We start from the raw sequence: 18,485 nt of genomic DNA, 5'->3' as shown, positions 1-18,485 counted from the left end.
ACCCATTGGTACTTAAAATTATATTTGTACTGAACACAAAGACTTGCAATTCTGAGCATCAATGTGTTCAGATTGAAAGTAGTTTGAACTTCAATATCTCATTTGAGAATTTTTTAATTGAATGTACCAATTGCACTGATATAACCAAAATGGCAACGTATAGTATGTGTGTGTATGACTTATTTCAAACAAACTAGCTCTTCTGTTATTTCCCTCCCCTTCTCTCTTTGTGTCAGGGAATCATATAATTTTGGGTAAGGAAATTGTGGATGCATCTGCCATCAGAAATCTATTAAGCAACTTTAATCTCAGATAATCATGTCAAATTTTTGAAATGTTATTTTAATTAATTGTATACTATTGTATGGTGATTGCTTTTAAGACACAAAAAGAGTAAATCAGTCCTCTTGTACACTCACCTGAGGCATTGTACTCTCTGATCTCCACATAGTCAGCAAAACATTCTGGAGTGGTCTGCAGGCTTAGGTTTCCATAGCTGAGAGTAAGATAGTGCCCTGTGGGCCCCTCCAGGTACCACTCACAGCTAGAGCTGTCAGGATAGTTGGATCCTGGGAAGCCAGGGCTGTGGATTACACCCCTCTGACCTATGTAGGTACCTCCACATACTCCTGTAATTTGAGATACAAAATGGGAGTAGGACCATTAGTGTTTGGGTCATTTTCCTTTTATAATCCGGATAGAATAGAATGCCTTTACTGTCATTGCACAGTGTACAACGGAATTTCAGTGCAACGCCCCCAGTTACATACAAATAAAAACACCAGTACACAGCAAAATGACAGACGACTCAAACACACAAAGTGTAAAATCAATTCAGTACGTAAAAATGATCAAGTATACCAACAAGTGTAAGAACAGTTACGATTATGTTATGAATGATATATAATATTAGACATGTATAATAAATATGTATTGCACTAGTCTTGGTTAAGAATAAAACTCTGGATATAATGCACAGGATTTATAATAAAAATACATATAAAATATTGCATAGGAGAGTATTGCTCATAGCCAGTTTTTGGCAAGGTTCAGTTCTTTGATGGCTTTGTGGGTATAACTATTCTGAAGTCTGGAGGTCTGGGTCTTAATAGACCTGTAGCACCTTCCAAAGGGCAGCAGAGTGAAGAGCTGGTTTCCTGGGATGAGATGAGTTCTTGATTATGTCAGTAGCCCGGCGGAGACATCGGGTTCTGTATATGTCCTCAAGTGAAGGTAACTGTGTGCTGCTGATTTGTTGGGGTGTTTTAATGACTCTGTAGTGCTTTTTTGTCAGTTGCAGTGCAGCTAGCATATCACACCAGAATGCCGTAGGTAAGTATGCTCTTTACAGAGCAGCGACAGAAGTACAGCAGCAGCTGCTGGGACAGGTTGGCTCTCCACAATGGCCTCAGGAAGTAGAGCCACTACTGCGTCTTGTTCACCACAAAGGTTAGGTGCACTGCCCATGTGAGATCCTGGGAGGAGATGTGTATGACCAGGAATTTGAAGGTAGTGACTCTCTCTAACACGTCTCCTCCGATGAATAGAGGAGCAGCTTCCTCTCTCTATTTCCTGAAATCAATGATCAGTTCCTTTGTTTTGGAGGTGCTGAGTGCTAGGTTGTTGATGGAACACTCTTCTGTCAGTTTTTGAACTTCAGCTTTATAGATGGGCTCGTCACCATTTTGTATCAGTCCCACAACAGAAGTGTCATCAGCGAACTTAATGATGATATTTGTGCTGTGGGTTGGTGTGCAGTTGTGGGTGTAGAAAGAAAAGTGGAGAGGACTCAGCAAGCAGCCCTGTGGAGCTCCAGTGTTGAGTGTCATGGAAGGGGAGTGATTACTGCCCAGCCTGACAGTCTGTGACCGATTTGTCAGAAAGTCCTTAATCCATCTGCATCTGTGCTGACTGACACCTGGGTCGAGCAGTTTGGTCATCATTCTGCTGGGAATTATTGTGTTGAACGCAGAGCTTAAGTCCACAAACAACATCCGAACTTATGTCCCCGGGTGTTCCAGATGGGTTAGTGCAATATGAAGGGCTTTGTTGATGGCGTCTTTGTAGACCTGTTGGCTCTATAGGCAAATTGACGCTGGTCCAGAGTGGGTGGAAGAGGGGACTTAATGTGTGTTAGGACCAGTCTCTCAAAGCACTTTATCACAGTGGAGGTGAGAGTCACAGGTCTGTAGTCATTAAGGCTGCTAATAGCAGATTTCTTGGTTGAAAGGCACAATGGTGGCGGACGTAAAACAGGTGGGGACAGTGCATGTAGACAGGGAGAGGTTGAGGATGTTGCTGAATACCTCTGCTAGCTGATCTGCTCAGTCTCTGAGTGCCCTTCCTGGAACACCATTCGGTCCGGTGGCCTTCTAGGCAATGCAGAGCACTCTCCTGACCTCATTAATGCTAGCAGTAAGTGCCAGGGTGTTAGTGGATGGTAGCAGTGCGGTCTCAGTCTCTGCCTCGTACACCTCAAAGCGGGCAAAGAAGTGATTGAGCTCCTCAGATAGTGAGTTGCTGCTGCTGCTGGTAGCTGGTTCTTTGCTGTCCATATAATTTGTGAGGTGCTGGATTCCTTGCCAAACATGCTGAGGGTCCCCCTCCCTGAAGCGTCCTTCGATTTTCTGTCCATAGGTTGTTTTTGCCTCCTTGATGGCTCGCTTCAGGTTTGATCTGGCAGCACTGTATTGTTCATTATTACCAGACCTGAAGGCTCTGTTGCGGAGTTTAACATCCTGAGTCATCCATGGTTTGTTGTTTTGGAAAGCAGTTTGTCAGAAGTGACATTGTCAATGCAGTTCTGTATATAAAACAGGACAGTATAACTAACCTTCTATATCATCTTGTGCAAATAAATCCCAGTGAGTGCACTCAAAGCAGTCCTGAAGTTTAGTTAAAGCCCCCTTCGGCCAGGTGGTCAGACTGACCGAGATGGGGGAGGCTGGGGACTTTGTATCTGTCCACGATGTTGCTGTAGACATGATCCAGTAAATTCAGTAAATTCTAAAATATTGACAGTACACTATTTGTACTATTAATGAATTTCTGTTTTTCTGTATCTTTATCATCATGGATAATGCATTATATTAGGTGGTAACACAAATGGGGGGCATTAAAATGTAGTAATAACCTTTAGCTAGCGGTCAATTAATAATTAATTAATACTAATGTGTCAAGAAATGATTTACTATGTTGGTGTTTATGTTAATTAAGATGTTAGTTCAGACAGTAGTTAGTAGTGTATTAATAGTAACACAAATGACAAGGACACATATATTAACATTACTTAATGGAATAGTAAACATTAGCTAAGAGTCAGTTAAAGGTTGTTAAGTTAAAAACTTCATTGTCACATAGGTTTAATGGTGAGACATAGGGTTAGGGTTAGGGTTCGGGCCACCGTGAGGTCTAAAGTAAATCTAGATATCAGATTCATGATATGCCCCAATGTCTAATGGATGTGCATTCCCCTATCTTGTTTCTTTAAGTTTGTTTAGTAGATAATTTACTGTCATTGCCATTTAGGGTTAGGGCCACCAGGAGGTCTAGAGTAAATCTAGATATTAGGTTCATGATATGCCCCAATGTCTAATGGAGGTGCATTCCCCTTTCTGGTTTCTTGAAGTTTGTAGAGTTAAAATTTGACCAAAGTCAACAACATGCAGGCATGACGCTCCGCTTCTGAATCACTCCCAGTGCAATATGAAGCTGCATGCAGGATGGAACAAAACAGCGTCAGACACACCAGGTAGCAGAGACGTGCCCAGTAAAATCAAGGGGTAAGGGTCACAAGGAACACCAATAAATGGTTCATTACAGTTAAGGAATGCATATTCAGCACTCTTATTTATTTGAGAAGTCTACTTAAGGGATAAATGCTTTCAACTTGACAATAAGGATCACAAGGCGGATTAATAAATGGTTAATTACAGTTAAGTGATGCTTATTCAGCATTCTTGTGCATTTAATAAATCTTATGTAATGAATTAATGTTTTCAACACTTTAATAAGGGTCATGAAGAGCATGCTAATATTAGGAAGTACATTATATAATATGTACACTCTGAAAGAGGATATATGTAGTTTTGGAGAAGAAATTCAAACTCAGAATTTTCATATTTACAATATTAATGAGGTAATAATACAAACTCAGAAAAATGTATTTTTCCCATAACTGAGTAAACAAGCTATTCTCAGAGGAAAATAAGGTCCCCAGAACACTGTTTGAAGATATAAAGGTCTGGTAAATATAAAGTAAAATAGTATGAAATTGTGTTGTCCTTGAAGGTCAGTTTGTTTATTCAGCTTATTAAATCTTGAAACAGAGAGCTTGTTTATTTACATTTTTAGGCATAAAAAAATCAGTCAATGAAGATCTTTCTCTTCTAAAATTTCTTCCCCAAAACTAAATAATACACCTTAAATAAATGTTAACATGAGACATTTGTTGACAGTAACTCAGTCATTATTAATCTATTAATTAGCTATTGATTACTGCTTATTATTGTACTAACTAATGTTATAATCTTTATAAATTGATAATGTTAAATTAACAGGAACACCATTAATGAATGATTAACAGACACATGAGTTAACTGTAACTGAGGGTTATTTAATGCTTATTACTGCATTTACTACTGCAATCTATAAATTAAAATGTCTAGTTAATAGAGGCTTTATAAACTATATACAATGTATGAATTAACTTAATTAAGATGGACACAATTATTCATGTTAAGTAAGATATCATTACTATTGTTATGACTGTAAATAGAATCTTTACGAACTATCAAATAATGTATCAACATTTCAATGAACATGAACACCATAAAACCATGAAACCTAAATTAAATACTGTTAGTTAACTGTAACTACTCCATAACCTAATGTTATTTAATGTAAACTTATTATTGTTGTTAGTGTAAATAAACTACTAAAAATGTATAAATGAACACCTTAATTAACAAATACCATCAGTAAATGATTACTTGACATAGTATTAACTATTTATTGTCTTTAAGTTAATGGTTATTACTCCATTAATTAATGTTAATTTATGTTCTTGTAATTGTTATTACTTTTAATAAACTATTAAATAATATATGAATAAACACCTTAAACAACATGAACACCATTATTAAATGATCACTTGACACCTTAGTTAACTATTAATTGACTTATTGCTAATAGTTACTATTCCATTAAGTAATGTTAATATATGTGCCTTGTTGTTGTTGTTACTGTTAATAAACTATTTCTATATGAAAACACCTTAAATAATATGCACAACACTAGTAATTTTTTACTTGATGCATCAGTTAACTGTTAATTAATGGTTATTACTCCATTAATTAATGTTAATTGATGTGTACTTGTTTATGTTGTTACTATTAATAAACAATTAAATCATGTATTAATTACCACCTTTAATTAACATGAATACCATTAGTAAATGATTACTTGACACATTAGTGTAGTGTAGTGTAATAGACTGTTAGTTAATGGTTATTTCTAATAAATGAATTGCTGTTGTGTTGCTCTGCTCACCATAACGTTCTGTCAATAAGGAAACAAGGGAGCTTACTTGGAAAGGCAGCTGATCCTTCAGATTCAGTTGTTGCTTCTGTTTAAAGGTAAGGGCTTTAACAGGCCTGGCATGTTCTGTTTTTGATTTAAAGCTCATACATAAGTGTGTTAATAGGCTGTTTTGCTATTTGGTCTATGTCTTAATTGTGGCGCTAAACTATCAGTCTTGTAGAGTACAGTGTGCCCTGTTGAGTATTTCTTTGCAACAAGAGTCACAGTCAGTCCACTCTTTGAGGCACATTGCAAGCCAATGCAGAAATATATCGACTCTTCTCTTGTTGTGGTATCATCATCATTGTTCACCCTTCTCTCTTGCTAGGGCTGGATTCTTCTTTGTTGACAAGAAAAAACAAGACACTTCATCCGTGCATTGACAACAGAGCTCTGAACGACATCACCAAAACAGAACAGGTACCTTCTGATATCTTCAGCATTTTAACTTTTGCAAGGTGCTAAAACCTTTATGCATATCATTTGGCAAGTATAAGAATCATGACAGTGGTCCCAGTACATCTTAATGCCTTTTAGCCCCACAAATCCTCCTGCTGTGTTTCAGGCTCTGGTGAATGATGCTCTCCGTGATATCCTTTTATCTCATTTTATGTCAAAGTACGACAAAATTCTTATTTTAGGTGATTTTAACATGCATGTTTGTTGCCCTCCTCAATATTTTACCACAGACTTTACAGTACAAGAGCCCACACATTCAAAGGCTCACATCCTTGACCTGGTTTTGTTCAGTTCACTACTACTATGAAGCTGTTTTATTCAATATGATTTTAACACACACACACACACACACACACACACACACACACACACAGTGTATAGATGAGTGAAGGGAGTGCCACATGCACAGCACCCAACGAGCAGTGTTGGGGGTCGGTGCCTTGCTCAAGGGCACCTCGGCAAGGCACCAGGATGTGAACCAGCATTCTCCATTACTAGTCCACATCATACTTTTTTGGTCTGAGTGGGACTTGAACCGGCCAGTCTGGTTTTAGAGCTCTACACAGCACAGAAACTACCCTCCTCAAGGTCACCAACGACCTTATTTTAGCAGCCGACAGGGGAGAGAGCGCAATTTTAGTTCTTTTAGATTTAAGTGCAGCTTTTGACACTGTTGATCATGCCATTTTACTAGACCGCCTGAAAACCTGGGTTGGCATCAAGGATACTGCTTTTAGTTAGGGCCCGAGCACTAACAGTGTGAAGGCCCTATTGTATCTGTAAGGATTGTTTATTATTATTATTCTCCTCCTTCCTTCCAAACGCATATTTGGCGGCCTGAACATACCCCAAAACTCACCAAACTCGGAACATTGGTGTGCTGCTATTAGAATTCAAAACGATTGGGGGTGGGTGTGGCCAGGGGACTCCATAGCGTCACCTAATGTCGATTTGTCCGAGCGAAAATTTTCTCGGATCGTCATGAAATTTACAGGACTCATAGGTCTCAAGGATTTAGCCAGGAATTATTTTTGTCGGACTTTTTGCTGCAACCGGAAGTTGGCGATCTTGAATGGCGTGTGGCGATTTTCATTTTTCCGATACTGTTTAGAGGACTTTAGGATGGTCGCAGACTCACCAAATTTGGCACGTAGGTTCTAAGCCATGAGTACGTGAATTCGATACCATAACTGCCCTCAGGTGCGGCATGACAGCTCAGTAGCGCCCCCTAATGGCTTTTCCCATTTCGTACATACAGACAAACTCCTACACACGCCAAATTTTGCACATGCATCACCAGTCATGAAGATTAATGTCTGATATGGGTTTGGGCCTTTTAAAATAAAAAATGGCTCTACAGCACCCCCTGGAATATTTCAAACTTTAAGCTCCGCCTCCTACATGCACATACATTAACGAAATTCGGTATGCATATGTATCATGGACAGCCGCACAAAAAACCCTCTTGGACCCATACCCTCAGTCCAACGGGAAATCTGTCGTTTTGGTTCAAATTTCAGATTTCACTGCCATTTTCACCCATTTAATACCCATTTCCATGCCTCGTACTTTAAGTAACTCCTCCTACAGATTTAACACCACAGACTTTACATTCACTAAGTATCATCCTCAGACCTTGATGATGACAACTTGTCAAAAGCGTTCACCTCCGTTATACCTGGTGGGCGTCGTGGTGCGGTCAATTTCAATGCTTGGCCATTGGAAGAGCCATTTGCAAGTATGGTGTGTGTTGGACACAAATAGTCCCCTAGATGGCACTGTTGTGTTTTGTGTCTCGGTATCCCATTTGGGTAGGTACCTTTCAACAGGCAATGGCCAAGCACACATCTGGTTGCGCGCCCTCCGACGGCGCCACGGCCTGACGTACGTGAGTCGAGGGCCGGTTCATCACTGTTTGCAGTTTTAATTGGTTTTATTCTTACCTTTTAGACAGAACCTTCTCAGTCACCACAGGTAATTACTTTTGAACTACAACGCCCATTACCTGTGGTGTACCGCAAGGTTCTATTTTAGGTCTGATTTTATTTTCTATTTATATGCACCCACTCGGCCAGATGATCAAACAGCATAATGTTTCTTTCCACTGCTATGCAGACGACACACACAAATATACCTTCCGCTGAGGCCCGGTGACCCAAGAAGCCTAGCTGCTGTCTTAGACTGTCTTAAAGATATCAACTGTTGGATGGCTCTAAATTTCCTACAACTCAATAACTCAAAACTGAAATCATACTGTTCAGCCCCTCAAACCATATCAGCCTCTTTCAGCAAGCCCTTGGTCCCCTGTCTGTCAATATAAACCCCACTGCAAGAAATCTTGGTGTCCAATTTGAATCAGAGCTCACTTTCATCCCTCATGTCAGTAAACTGGTCCAGTACTGTTTTTACCAACTAAGAGCCATTTCAAAAATCAAACTCACCCCCCGACCTGGAAAAAGTCATTCATGCATTCATTTTTTCCAGATTAGATTACTGCAACTCCCTTCTCTCTGGTATCAATCAAAAATCACTCTCTCGAGCTCTGACCTATATAGCAGACATTTTAATTCCCTACGGGCCAGCTCGCAGCCTTAGATCCTGATCCTAGATAGAACTGTTCCAAAGTCGAGGCTAAAAACCAAAGGTGGTCATGCCTTCGCCATCAGGGCCCCTCGGCTTTGGAACGCCCTGCCTGAGGAGATAAGGCTCGCAGGATCGGTAACCTCTTTTAAATCACTTCTTAAAACCCATTTTTATAGACTTGCCTTTATGTGATGTCGTCCTTTTGCTTTTGCTCCTACCGTTTGAGTTTATTATATTCATTTATTTGTTTTGTTTATATTACCTATTTGATTTATTTCAATTTCTTTATTTTGCTTATTTTATTAATTTTTTTTTCATTACTGCTGTTCTTCAGTTATTTGTTTCAAATTGTTTAACTATAAATGCCATTTATTTCGTTTGTCCTCTGCAATTTTGCTTTGTTTTGTCAAAACACTTTGTAAGCTGTGTTTTTAAAAAGTGCTATATAAATAAAGTTTATTATATCCTGAATGAGTTTGTCTTAGTCTTTCTATATGATCATCTCATCTTCTCCATTGATGAAAAGACTCTAACCCTAGCCTAGCACACACGTCAGGTTCTCCAGCACCTCCTTGACCACTAACTCTTTGCTAAAGCAAAAATTGCAAGCTCTGTGTCTCCAACATCTCATTCCTGGGTTTTTTTGTATCAGAATACAACACTCAAATTGATTTGGAGTTTGCAGATGCCCCGATAGCTCAGGTGGTAGAGCGTGTGCCACATGTACAGAGGCTGTGTCTTTCTCCACAGTGGCCCAGGGTTTGAATCTGACCTGTGGCCCTTTATTGCATGTCATCCCCTCTCTTTGGCATCCTGTTTCCTGTCATTCTTCAGCTGTCCTGTCTAATTAAGCCACTAAAAGGCCCAAAAAATTATTTGAAAAAGAAAGAAATTCTACAGGTGCTTTATCAGGAACTCTAGTGCTATAGCTGCCCCACTGCGTGCCATGTCAAGTTACAGTGGTCTCATCAAGCTGACCCGGCTTTCCGGAGGTTAAGAGAGAGCTTCACCTCAGCACCTATCCTCACATAGATCCCCATCTCCAGTTTATTGTGGAGGTGAAAGCCTTGGACAATGGAATCAGAGCTGTCTCTCTCAGCGGTTTATGGCAAATACAAGCTCTATCCCTGTGCCTTCCTTTCCTGGAAACTCTCTCCTGCCAAGAAGAATTATGATGTGGTAAACAGGGAGGAATGGCATCATTTGATGAAGGAAGTGGTGCAACCTTTCTTGGTTTGGACTCGGTACATCTGGACCACCAAGCAGCTAAATGCCAGACAGGCCAGATTGGTACAGATTGGTCTCATCTTTTTGACCCTGTCTCAGCTCAGTTGGTCTCCCACCAACATACCACCCTCTTCCTGTGAAGCTGAAGCAGTTGTGTAGGGCATCAGGGAGAGGGAGGCAGTGAATTAATATCCCCCAAACCAGTTATTTGTTCCTGCCACTCTTTGCTCTGAGGTCATCCATTGGTCTCACACCTCCCTCCTCTCTTGTCATCCTGAAGTACAGAGAAATGTCTTTGTCATAAAACAATGCTTCTGGTGGCTGTCCATGGAGAGACAGGTTGGCAAATATATGACCACTTGTCCTGCGTCTGCTGCCTGTGCCCCTGGTCTGACCATCCTCACAGTAGTGAACAAATTTTCCAAGATGGCTCACTTTTCTCTGCTAAAGCTGCCCTCTGCCAAGGAAATGGTTAGTGTTCTCCACTGTTAGTTGTCAGTTTCAAAGGGATACAGTGTCAGTTTGGGGTCCCCAGTTCATATCCCAGTTTTGGAAGGCCTTCTGCTGTCTTTTTGGCACCACTGTCAGTATCTCCGTGGGGTACCATCCTCAGTCCAACAGCCTGTCTCTCGCCCTTGCAATGCACCTGTGGTTACCAGCCGCTGCTCTTCCCAGACCTCCAGAGGTGAGTGTTCCCTTTGGCTCACTACAAGAGGATGGCTGACCGCCAAAAGACTCTAGCTCCCTCCGATCAGCCTGGACAAAGAGTGTATCTATCTCCTCAAGACATTCAATTGTGTGTGGAATCCTGCAAGTTGGCTCCTCAGTGTGTGGCACCTGTGGGGTTACTGGTGGCTGTGTGACTCTTCTGTGACACCCTTCTGTTGAGGTACCTGATCTGATACTAAAAAGGTGGAGTTACAACACTGCAGACCACTGATGGGTCTTTCCAAACAAACCAGAGTTGTCTCATCCTCTGCAGTCTGACGTAGGATTTCCCTTCCTGCTTTTTCAGCCGTCTTCTGTCTTGCTGCCTGCAGAATTTTCTCAAGTAAAGGTTGCTTCCTTGTTGTATAAAACAACCACACGTGTGCTGTGTGTAGAGATTGTGTGGTCAAGCAAAAGGAAGAGAGTGACGGAGCGTAAATAGTGACTCGTCAAGCAAGAGTGAGCAAGTAGCAGAAAAGTGACGATGAATGTGAACAAAGCAGAAGGAAAACAAGGTGTTGTCAATACAGCACAGGTCACAGTGTGTTAGTTAATAAATGCAACAGCTAATTATGAGTCCAGACCAGTCTCCACTGGTGTTTTCCAACTGCTAGAAAGGTGAAAAGGGTTACCCAAAGCCGGCCAGTAACAAACCCTGCCTACATTTAAGAGTACTCTCCAAAGTGGAAACACAAAGCAGGTTTGGCGTTCAGGTCCAGTTACCAAGGGTTATGTACGTTCAAAGAGCACTACAGAAGATGAAGAAGAATATGTATTTATGTCACATATGTGCAACATGGTGAAACTGGTACTTGAGGGAGCAGTGGGCAACGTGCACGCTTGGGGTCCAACTCCAGATCATAGCCATTGCCTTGGTCAAGAGCACTGACTGGAGAATTAACCTAATGTGCATATTTTATACTGAAGTATAACACTTGAAGTGCAGGAAACACAGAATAATTCCTAAGAGCTTACGCCTGGGCTCCACCATGAAAGGGCACAGGGCCACAAGGTCCTGCAGAGGGCTCAAAACCAGCTACTCAATGAAAGAGTGCAACAGATTAATTTCACCATCGATGCACTCAATACTAAGACTGACCAGACATTTGAGAACTAACATCACTGCTACCAAGAAATGTGTGGGAAAATGTTTCCAGGTTTGTTGAGAAGGCACAAGCATCACAACACGCTAAAGGTAAGTGTCCTTAACGACTCTGTAAGGACACTCCCACACAGAGATTAAAAGCCTACAAACTCCCCTACGGCTAGTTAGAACTGAAGAAGCCTCTTGGATGAGAGGTGAAATGTCTTCAAGAAACTGAAACAAGTCCACTTGCCTATAATACAGTACTTAGAATTACCATGACCTGGATGACTGAGAATCTTCATCAACATACTGAAGTTCTTCTTGAAACCTGTCGTCAAGCCTTCTATACAGGAGTTTAGTGGCAGCTAACAATGTACTGCAATTAGAATTTCAAGCAATATATTTCCCAACACAAAAAGCCTGCATTTGACACCAAGTGCCAAAGTGTCTCTGTTTGTTTACTTATATTGCATAAGGTATTTGCTTGTTTGGCCTGAGCCAATGATGCAATATTCAAAAATCATCCCTGGATTTGGAAAACCATCATTTTGGTCCCATCAGATTGTCTGTACTGCCTGTGTTTTGCTTACCTATGGAGTACTTTGCCTTGAAGCCTTTGTGCACGACACTGGTGTCAGTACGAAACCTTAGCAGCATGGAGGAACCTGTTGAATGTTGGGTAGATGGTCGGGTGTTGCCACAGAGCCGGGAAATCAATTCAGCATTGAAAGTCGAGCCATCATGCAGCTCCAAGTAGTCATGCACACAGCTGAGAAATACATGAATGAATACCTGAAAACATATCTTGTGAAGGCCATGATGAAAAGATGATATAATGTGAAAAATATTTAAAATAATAATCATCATTATCATTAATCATCATTGTTTTTAAACTTCTCTGATTTAAGTTCAGGTTTATGGGCAGTGATCCTCCAACAATGTCTGGCCTATAACCCTATTTTACGTCTCCCAACTTTGACCCTGCCAGCTATACAGTTGTCAAGCTATCATATGAATATTAGTATAGCTTATTTGTAAGCACAAAGGATGAAATTATATCATAGTAATGGTAAATTTCTTTTAGAGGTTTTGGGAATATAAATGAATTTCACTGCATCTATCAATAAATCAGGACTTCAAAACTTCAGAAAAGGAAAGCACAGCAAAAAGACAGAGGAGGAATGTAGTTTCCAAATACTGTACACATAAAACTGAATCTAAACAGTAATGAGCATGTAGAAAAAAAATAACCAAACATTATCCATACGAGAAGGTAGCAGCTATACCTGCCAGAGGGCTCAATGTAGAATTCATCCTCAAAATCAATTTGGACAGCTTCTCCATTGGGCACAATAATAACCCAGATACAGTCAATGTTGTGGGGGTAGTTCTGAGGATAGTTAGGTGAAGTGATATACCCTGGAGGATCATTATCATTTAGCTCAATGAAGCCTCCACATGCTGCGGAAAAAGAGAGGATCATTATCATTTAGCTCAATGAAGCCTCCTCATGCTGTGGAAAAAGAGAAAGAATAACTTTATATTGTAACACAATATTGACCATTATTACTCATTGAATCAAGACCACATTCTCCTATCCTTAATAATGAATACAAAGGAGCTGTATAAATTTTACAGTAACAAAAGTCTCTTATTGGACACTGTACTTAAATGTACCTTCCTCAAAAGGCTTTGAAAAGCAATATGACTAGATTTCTCAAGGTAGAGCCAGATGTCCCAGTCTCAGCTACACACAACTGTGCGACAGACATCACTAACATAAAAGCAGTAAAGACGAACAACAATACTGTTCATAATGTTAACAGCAAGAGAGGGTGAGATTCTACAAGACTGAGATCACAGAGGTGAGCTTGGGATTCAACACGGCAGCTCACATCCATTTTTTTATGTAACTTTAGTTCAATCAAAGATTGATGCAAATTTCAGCAGTCCGGCACTACCTGTAATTAAAGTACCTTAATTGACTCTATGAGCTGTGTGTGGGCATAAAGTGGGCTAATCACTCAATCAATATAACAAACTTTCCCCTTCATGTCACACATTATCGTTAGTGTTTTTAGTCCCTTGACCTATAATAAGAGAATTAGTCTCTGTAACTAAATATGTTTAGTAGAAAGACACATAAAATATAAAACCCATGTTATTGCATGAATAATAATTAATCAGACCCTCTTAGTAACTTCATTTGTACAAAGGCAACTAGCAACAAATTTAGTGACCATATAGTGTCATATTCACACCATCAGGTCACCCCCTGTGACAGAAAAAATAGAAAAGATACTGGTTGTACCTTTACTGTGGGCTTCAAAGGTCAGCTTAAAGCCACTGGCCTCATTAGTGCCATCAGACACAAAGTGAACAAAGAGGTGGTTGTCAGTAGTCTGGAGGAGGGATGGCGGACTTGAACCACAAAGACGTTCCCCCAGCAGTGGAGATGAACCATCCGGACCATTCCTGAGCTGTGGCAATAGCAGTGAATAAATAAGTGGGAGTAATGGAAGAAGCAATTTACCAACTGATCATCAATAGTCCAAAACCTCAGACAAAGAGAAGCGAAAGGAGAATGAAGTTGTCACACCTGACTAGCGTTATGCAACATAAACTTAATTCTAATTTACATTTTGAGGTGGTTTCACACTTGTAATTCAGGGCTGTATTGGCCTAAGGTAAAGAAGTGAGCTTGTGATCAGAATATAGCCAGTTAAATCCCCAAACTAGTAGGAAAAATTTGGGTGGGGAAAGTGAAAGGTAGCGCTTTCCCCTCCCTTATTTGCATCACTGAGGTATCCTTGAACAAGGCCCTTAACCCCAACCACTCCAATGAGTTGCTCAGTGGCCAGTAGATCAGACTGCGGTTGTACTGGGCAGCCTCCAGGTGTGTATGTGATCAGGGCATTCCTGAAAAAGAGCATTGCTCTCAGAAAACCCTCCCTGAATAAATGAATGAAATTGGTCTGTGTGTGGTCTTTGCATTTCTCTTGTAAAGTACTGGGTGCTAAAGTAGACAAGTAGTGCAACACCCTTCATTTCTTTACCTACAGATCTATCAGGGAAAGTACCTGTGTTGTGCTGACATGAATACCATACATATGGTTACCAAATGTTCTTGCATAATCGCTTATACACATTAACTGACAATCAGCAGATGGATTTAATAGTTTACTTTTAAATTCATGCTCAAACTCGAATGGCATTCAAGTAGAATGCACACCTCCACCAGGGCCCAACTGCCCCCTTTAATTAAATAAAGTCTAATCCAATATCAAATAAAACATATTTAAATCCACTAGATCTGGATTTAAAATTAGATCAGCATCAAATTGTACCCACGCATAGATAGCAACCACCAAAATACACCAGTTTTTTTTTTTTTAATCAAGATCCATGCAATATTCCCTGAGAAATTATTAAAAATAATGAAAAACTCCCTATCTTGCAAGGTTAAAGAAGGTGAGAAAAAATGCCTGGATCTGCACCGAAAGTTAATGGGGTCTATCTTGGACCCATCCTCCATCCAAGTTTCATGGAAATCTGTTTAGTAGTTTTTGTGTAATCTTGCTGACAAACCAAACAACCAACAACCAAACAAATGAACACAGGCGTAGACATAACCTCCTTGGCAGAGGTAATTACAAATTTACTCTCAACTTACAAACTTGAGTCATATGTGACGGTGGAAAAACTATTAATCCAACTTGAGAATCCTTACAGAAATCTGATGCATTGCCAATGTGTAAGTAAAAAAAAAACGGGGTTCATAATTATTTCATGTTCATGGAGCAGTTTCAGAGTGTGCACAGGAACAGTGTGAATGTTGCAAAATTCTTGTTATTTATGTGGTAATTGTTATTTAAGTGGGAATTTTGTGTTGATGCTGACTTGCAAAACTAAACTGTTACTTGTAGCAGTATGGATCTAGTTTCATAACTTTATTCATAATATATTCATAATACAGTTTTTGCCATCCATGTGCTGTTTACCTCCAGGTAGTCTCCTGAGCTGCATCCAGTTCCATAGCCTTGAATCTGGAAGGGACTCTGAAATGTCACAGAAATCCTGAAGCCAGGCGTCACCATTACATGCCAGCTACAATCCAGACCAGACAGGTAGTTCTCGGGGTAAAAGGGACTACTCAGCACACCCCTGTCTACATGCAGTAGGCCACCGCAACCTGAAAAGACAAGTTTTAGTATTAGTCTTATGAATACAGCATGCTTTTTATTGTTGAAGAGTAGTGGCAGTAGTAGAGCATGACAGGATATGTATGGAAAAAGAAGAAGATACGACTAGTAATGTTACTGTCCAGCATTAAATTTCAAATGGATTTTAAATACTTGATGATGTGTTATAATCACTCCATATTTTCTAGAGTGTAAAGCTGCAGACACCGTCTGTTGCATCCGATTTCATTATTTAACTAAATACTGCAATATCTCCAGATTCCCTTAAAAAACTTCAAAGTTGGTGGGTGAGGAAAAACTTTGAGGAAAAAACTGAGAGACAGCTACAGCAAATTCTCAGTCATTCTTGACTTCCTATAAATTTGGCATTAAATGCAATACATTAAGTTGTTTCCTTCCTCGTAAAAAGTGTCAGTTTGTCGCAGCATTGCTGTACCAGCCTGTCTGCCTCTGTGTCTAAAGCTTCTCTCACCTGCCAACATATAGCAGCTGTTTGAACACACTGTTTACACTGATTTCACCATTTATACTAAATTTATGAAAAAAGATAACATTTTATACAATAAACAGTAACTAATATAGGCTACTTCTTTGTCTCCTGTGAAAAAAGACCCCAGTTGTTGAGTTAGTAACTGTAACATTACTTTCTCCATGAGGGAGTCAGTGGTCATCACATCTGCATCTTGTCTAAAGTGCAGCAGTAAGACTTACTGACACCAGGTAGAGAGCCCTGAGGTTTCATATATGACCGTTGCACATGCACAAAACAGGGCTTGAAAGATGTGTACACCACTTGTCAGGGAAAAACTTAGCTTTATAAAAACAAATGTAATGTCTATCTCTTATATTGTGTTTGCAGTAAGCTACCATTTATTACACAAGCATTATTTAAAAAGGTATGAGCCACTCCATAACATAACCTGTGATGTTAAAAAAACTGCTGAATGGTTTTCGGATTCAGCCCAGAATAGACCCCATTAATTTTTGGTGTGGATCAGGAAAAAGGGATGGATACAGGAATTTTTTCTCACTTTATTTAACAATGTGAAATAGGGTGTTTTTCCACATTTTCATTAATTTCTCAGAGAATAATGCATGAATCTTGATGAAAAAAATCAGGCATATTTAGGTGGTTGGTGTCTATGAGTACAAAAGAGGACTGTTGGGTCTTGGTGGAGGCATGCACTCTACTGAGCGCCATTCTAGTTATGTATGTTTTCATTAGCATATAATCACCTGAAACTAAGATTTGTTTGTGTGTTTGTGTTTTATATCTACGGAGGGAGCAGCTCCTCTTTTACAGAGTCAATCATGTTGCACCGCCATGTTTCTACTGTAGCCCAGAATGGACAAACCAAACACTGGTTCTGAAGAGGGCCATTCGTATTTTTGGGTTTTAGTAGTAGGGGAGGGTGAGGCAAGGGTTGTTCAGTTGTTTGCAATCTGCAACCACACTGTTAAATACTACTAAATCCTACACACTAGACCTTTAAAAAGGTTTAACCAAAACAATAGCATGCACTGTGTCAAAGTCACTGCTGCACACTGTAGAGAGCAATTCCAGCCTTTATCTGATTAATACTGACTGGTCTGGATTTGTTTTAGAAAACTGAGAGAAACAAATACATATGTCTGGTGTCTGACCTCTGGAGTAGGAAGCATTAAAGCCTCGGCCACCGATGCTGCTGTCAGAGGAGAAGTGAATGAACATGGAGTCCCCTGTTGAGTGGAAAGAGCCTGGAGGATGCTGACCACATACAGTAGCCAGTGTGGGGGACAGACTAGTTGCACCTGAGAACACAAAAGGAAATCATATGATGTAAAGAAGAACAAGTAGACCTACCACATCAGCATGGGGCTATCACTAAAGTTATACCAGTGACTCAATACAGGTTTGGCTCATGGTTTTTTGTGGTGATGGTTGAAATTACTTCTCTACAGAAAAGGCTTTTTCATCTGTAGTCTCACACAATAAAGCATTGTGCCTCAAGGATTGGGGCTGTTTATCTTCTTTTGTGATGCCATTATTTTCCTGGACATCACAAGCCTGTAACTTCTTCTTTACGTATGTTATTCTTCGTCTTTTTGAAAATGTTTTGATTAAGCTTCAAAACTGACACAAAAACACAATCATAAATTGAATCCACAACACTTATACAATATCAATATACTACTTATGTAATACATATTTAATATACATAGATTAAATAGACAATTGCTAATAAATAACAAAAATACTTTTGATCTGACCCATTTATATCTGCAGAATTTGATTGTTAGTGTAAATGTTTAAAGAGATGCATTTGAAAACGTTATAGCCGTTTTTGGGGTTAAACTCAGACAGCCTTTTGTGGTTCTTAAATGTAAATACTAATACAAAGCTAAAGTATTTGTTGCTTTGCGAAAGTATTCACCCCCCTTGGCATTCTTTATATTTTGTTGCCTTACAACCTGGAATTGAAATGGATTTTGATTTTGATTTCATGCAATGGACCTACACAAAATACTCCAATTTGTTGAAGTGAAATAAAAAAAAACTTGTTTTAAATAATTCTAAAAAATAAAAAACTGAAAAGTGGTTTGTGCATATGTATTCACCCCCTTTGCTATGAAGCCCCATCCATTACCTTCAGAAGCCA

The 18,485-nt window shown here is 39.7% G+C and overlaps 1 protein-coding gene across 1 annotated transcript in view; it reads right to left on the bottom strand.

Annotated features, from left to right (window-relative positions):
* Positions 1–18,485, bottom strand: part of cubn (cubilin (intrinsic factor-cobalamin receptor)) — a 195,216-nt gene that overhangs the window by 36,844 nt on the left and 139,887 nt on the right. The window contains exons 41-46 of the mRNA XM_073488362.1: positions 17,491–17,637; positions 15,646–15,836; positions 13,956–14,124; positions 12,931–13,105; positions 12,235–12,413; positions 420–629 (exon numbers count right to left, since the gene is read on the bottom strand). Coding sequence (XP_073344463.1) covers positions 420–629; positions 12,235–12,413; positions 12,931–13,105; positions 13,956–14,124; positions 15,646–15,836; positions 17,491–17,637 — 1,071 coding nt within the window. The remainder of the gene's footprint in view (positions 1–419; positions 630–12,234; positions 12,414–12,930; positions 13,106–13,955; positions 14,125–15,645; positions 15,837–17,490; positions 17,638–18,485) is intronic.

The sequence above is a fragment of the Pagrus major genome, chromosome 19 (assembly GCF_040436345.1).
Source record: "Pagrus major chromosome 19, Pma_NU_1.0".
In the NCBI taxonomy this organism is placed as follows: Eukaryota; Metazoa; Chordata; class Actinopteri; order Spariformes; family Sparidae; genus Pagrus; species Pagrus major.
Note: the sequence above shows the minus strand (reverse complement) of the source record. Positions and strands in the feature narration are given on the sequence as shown.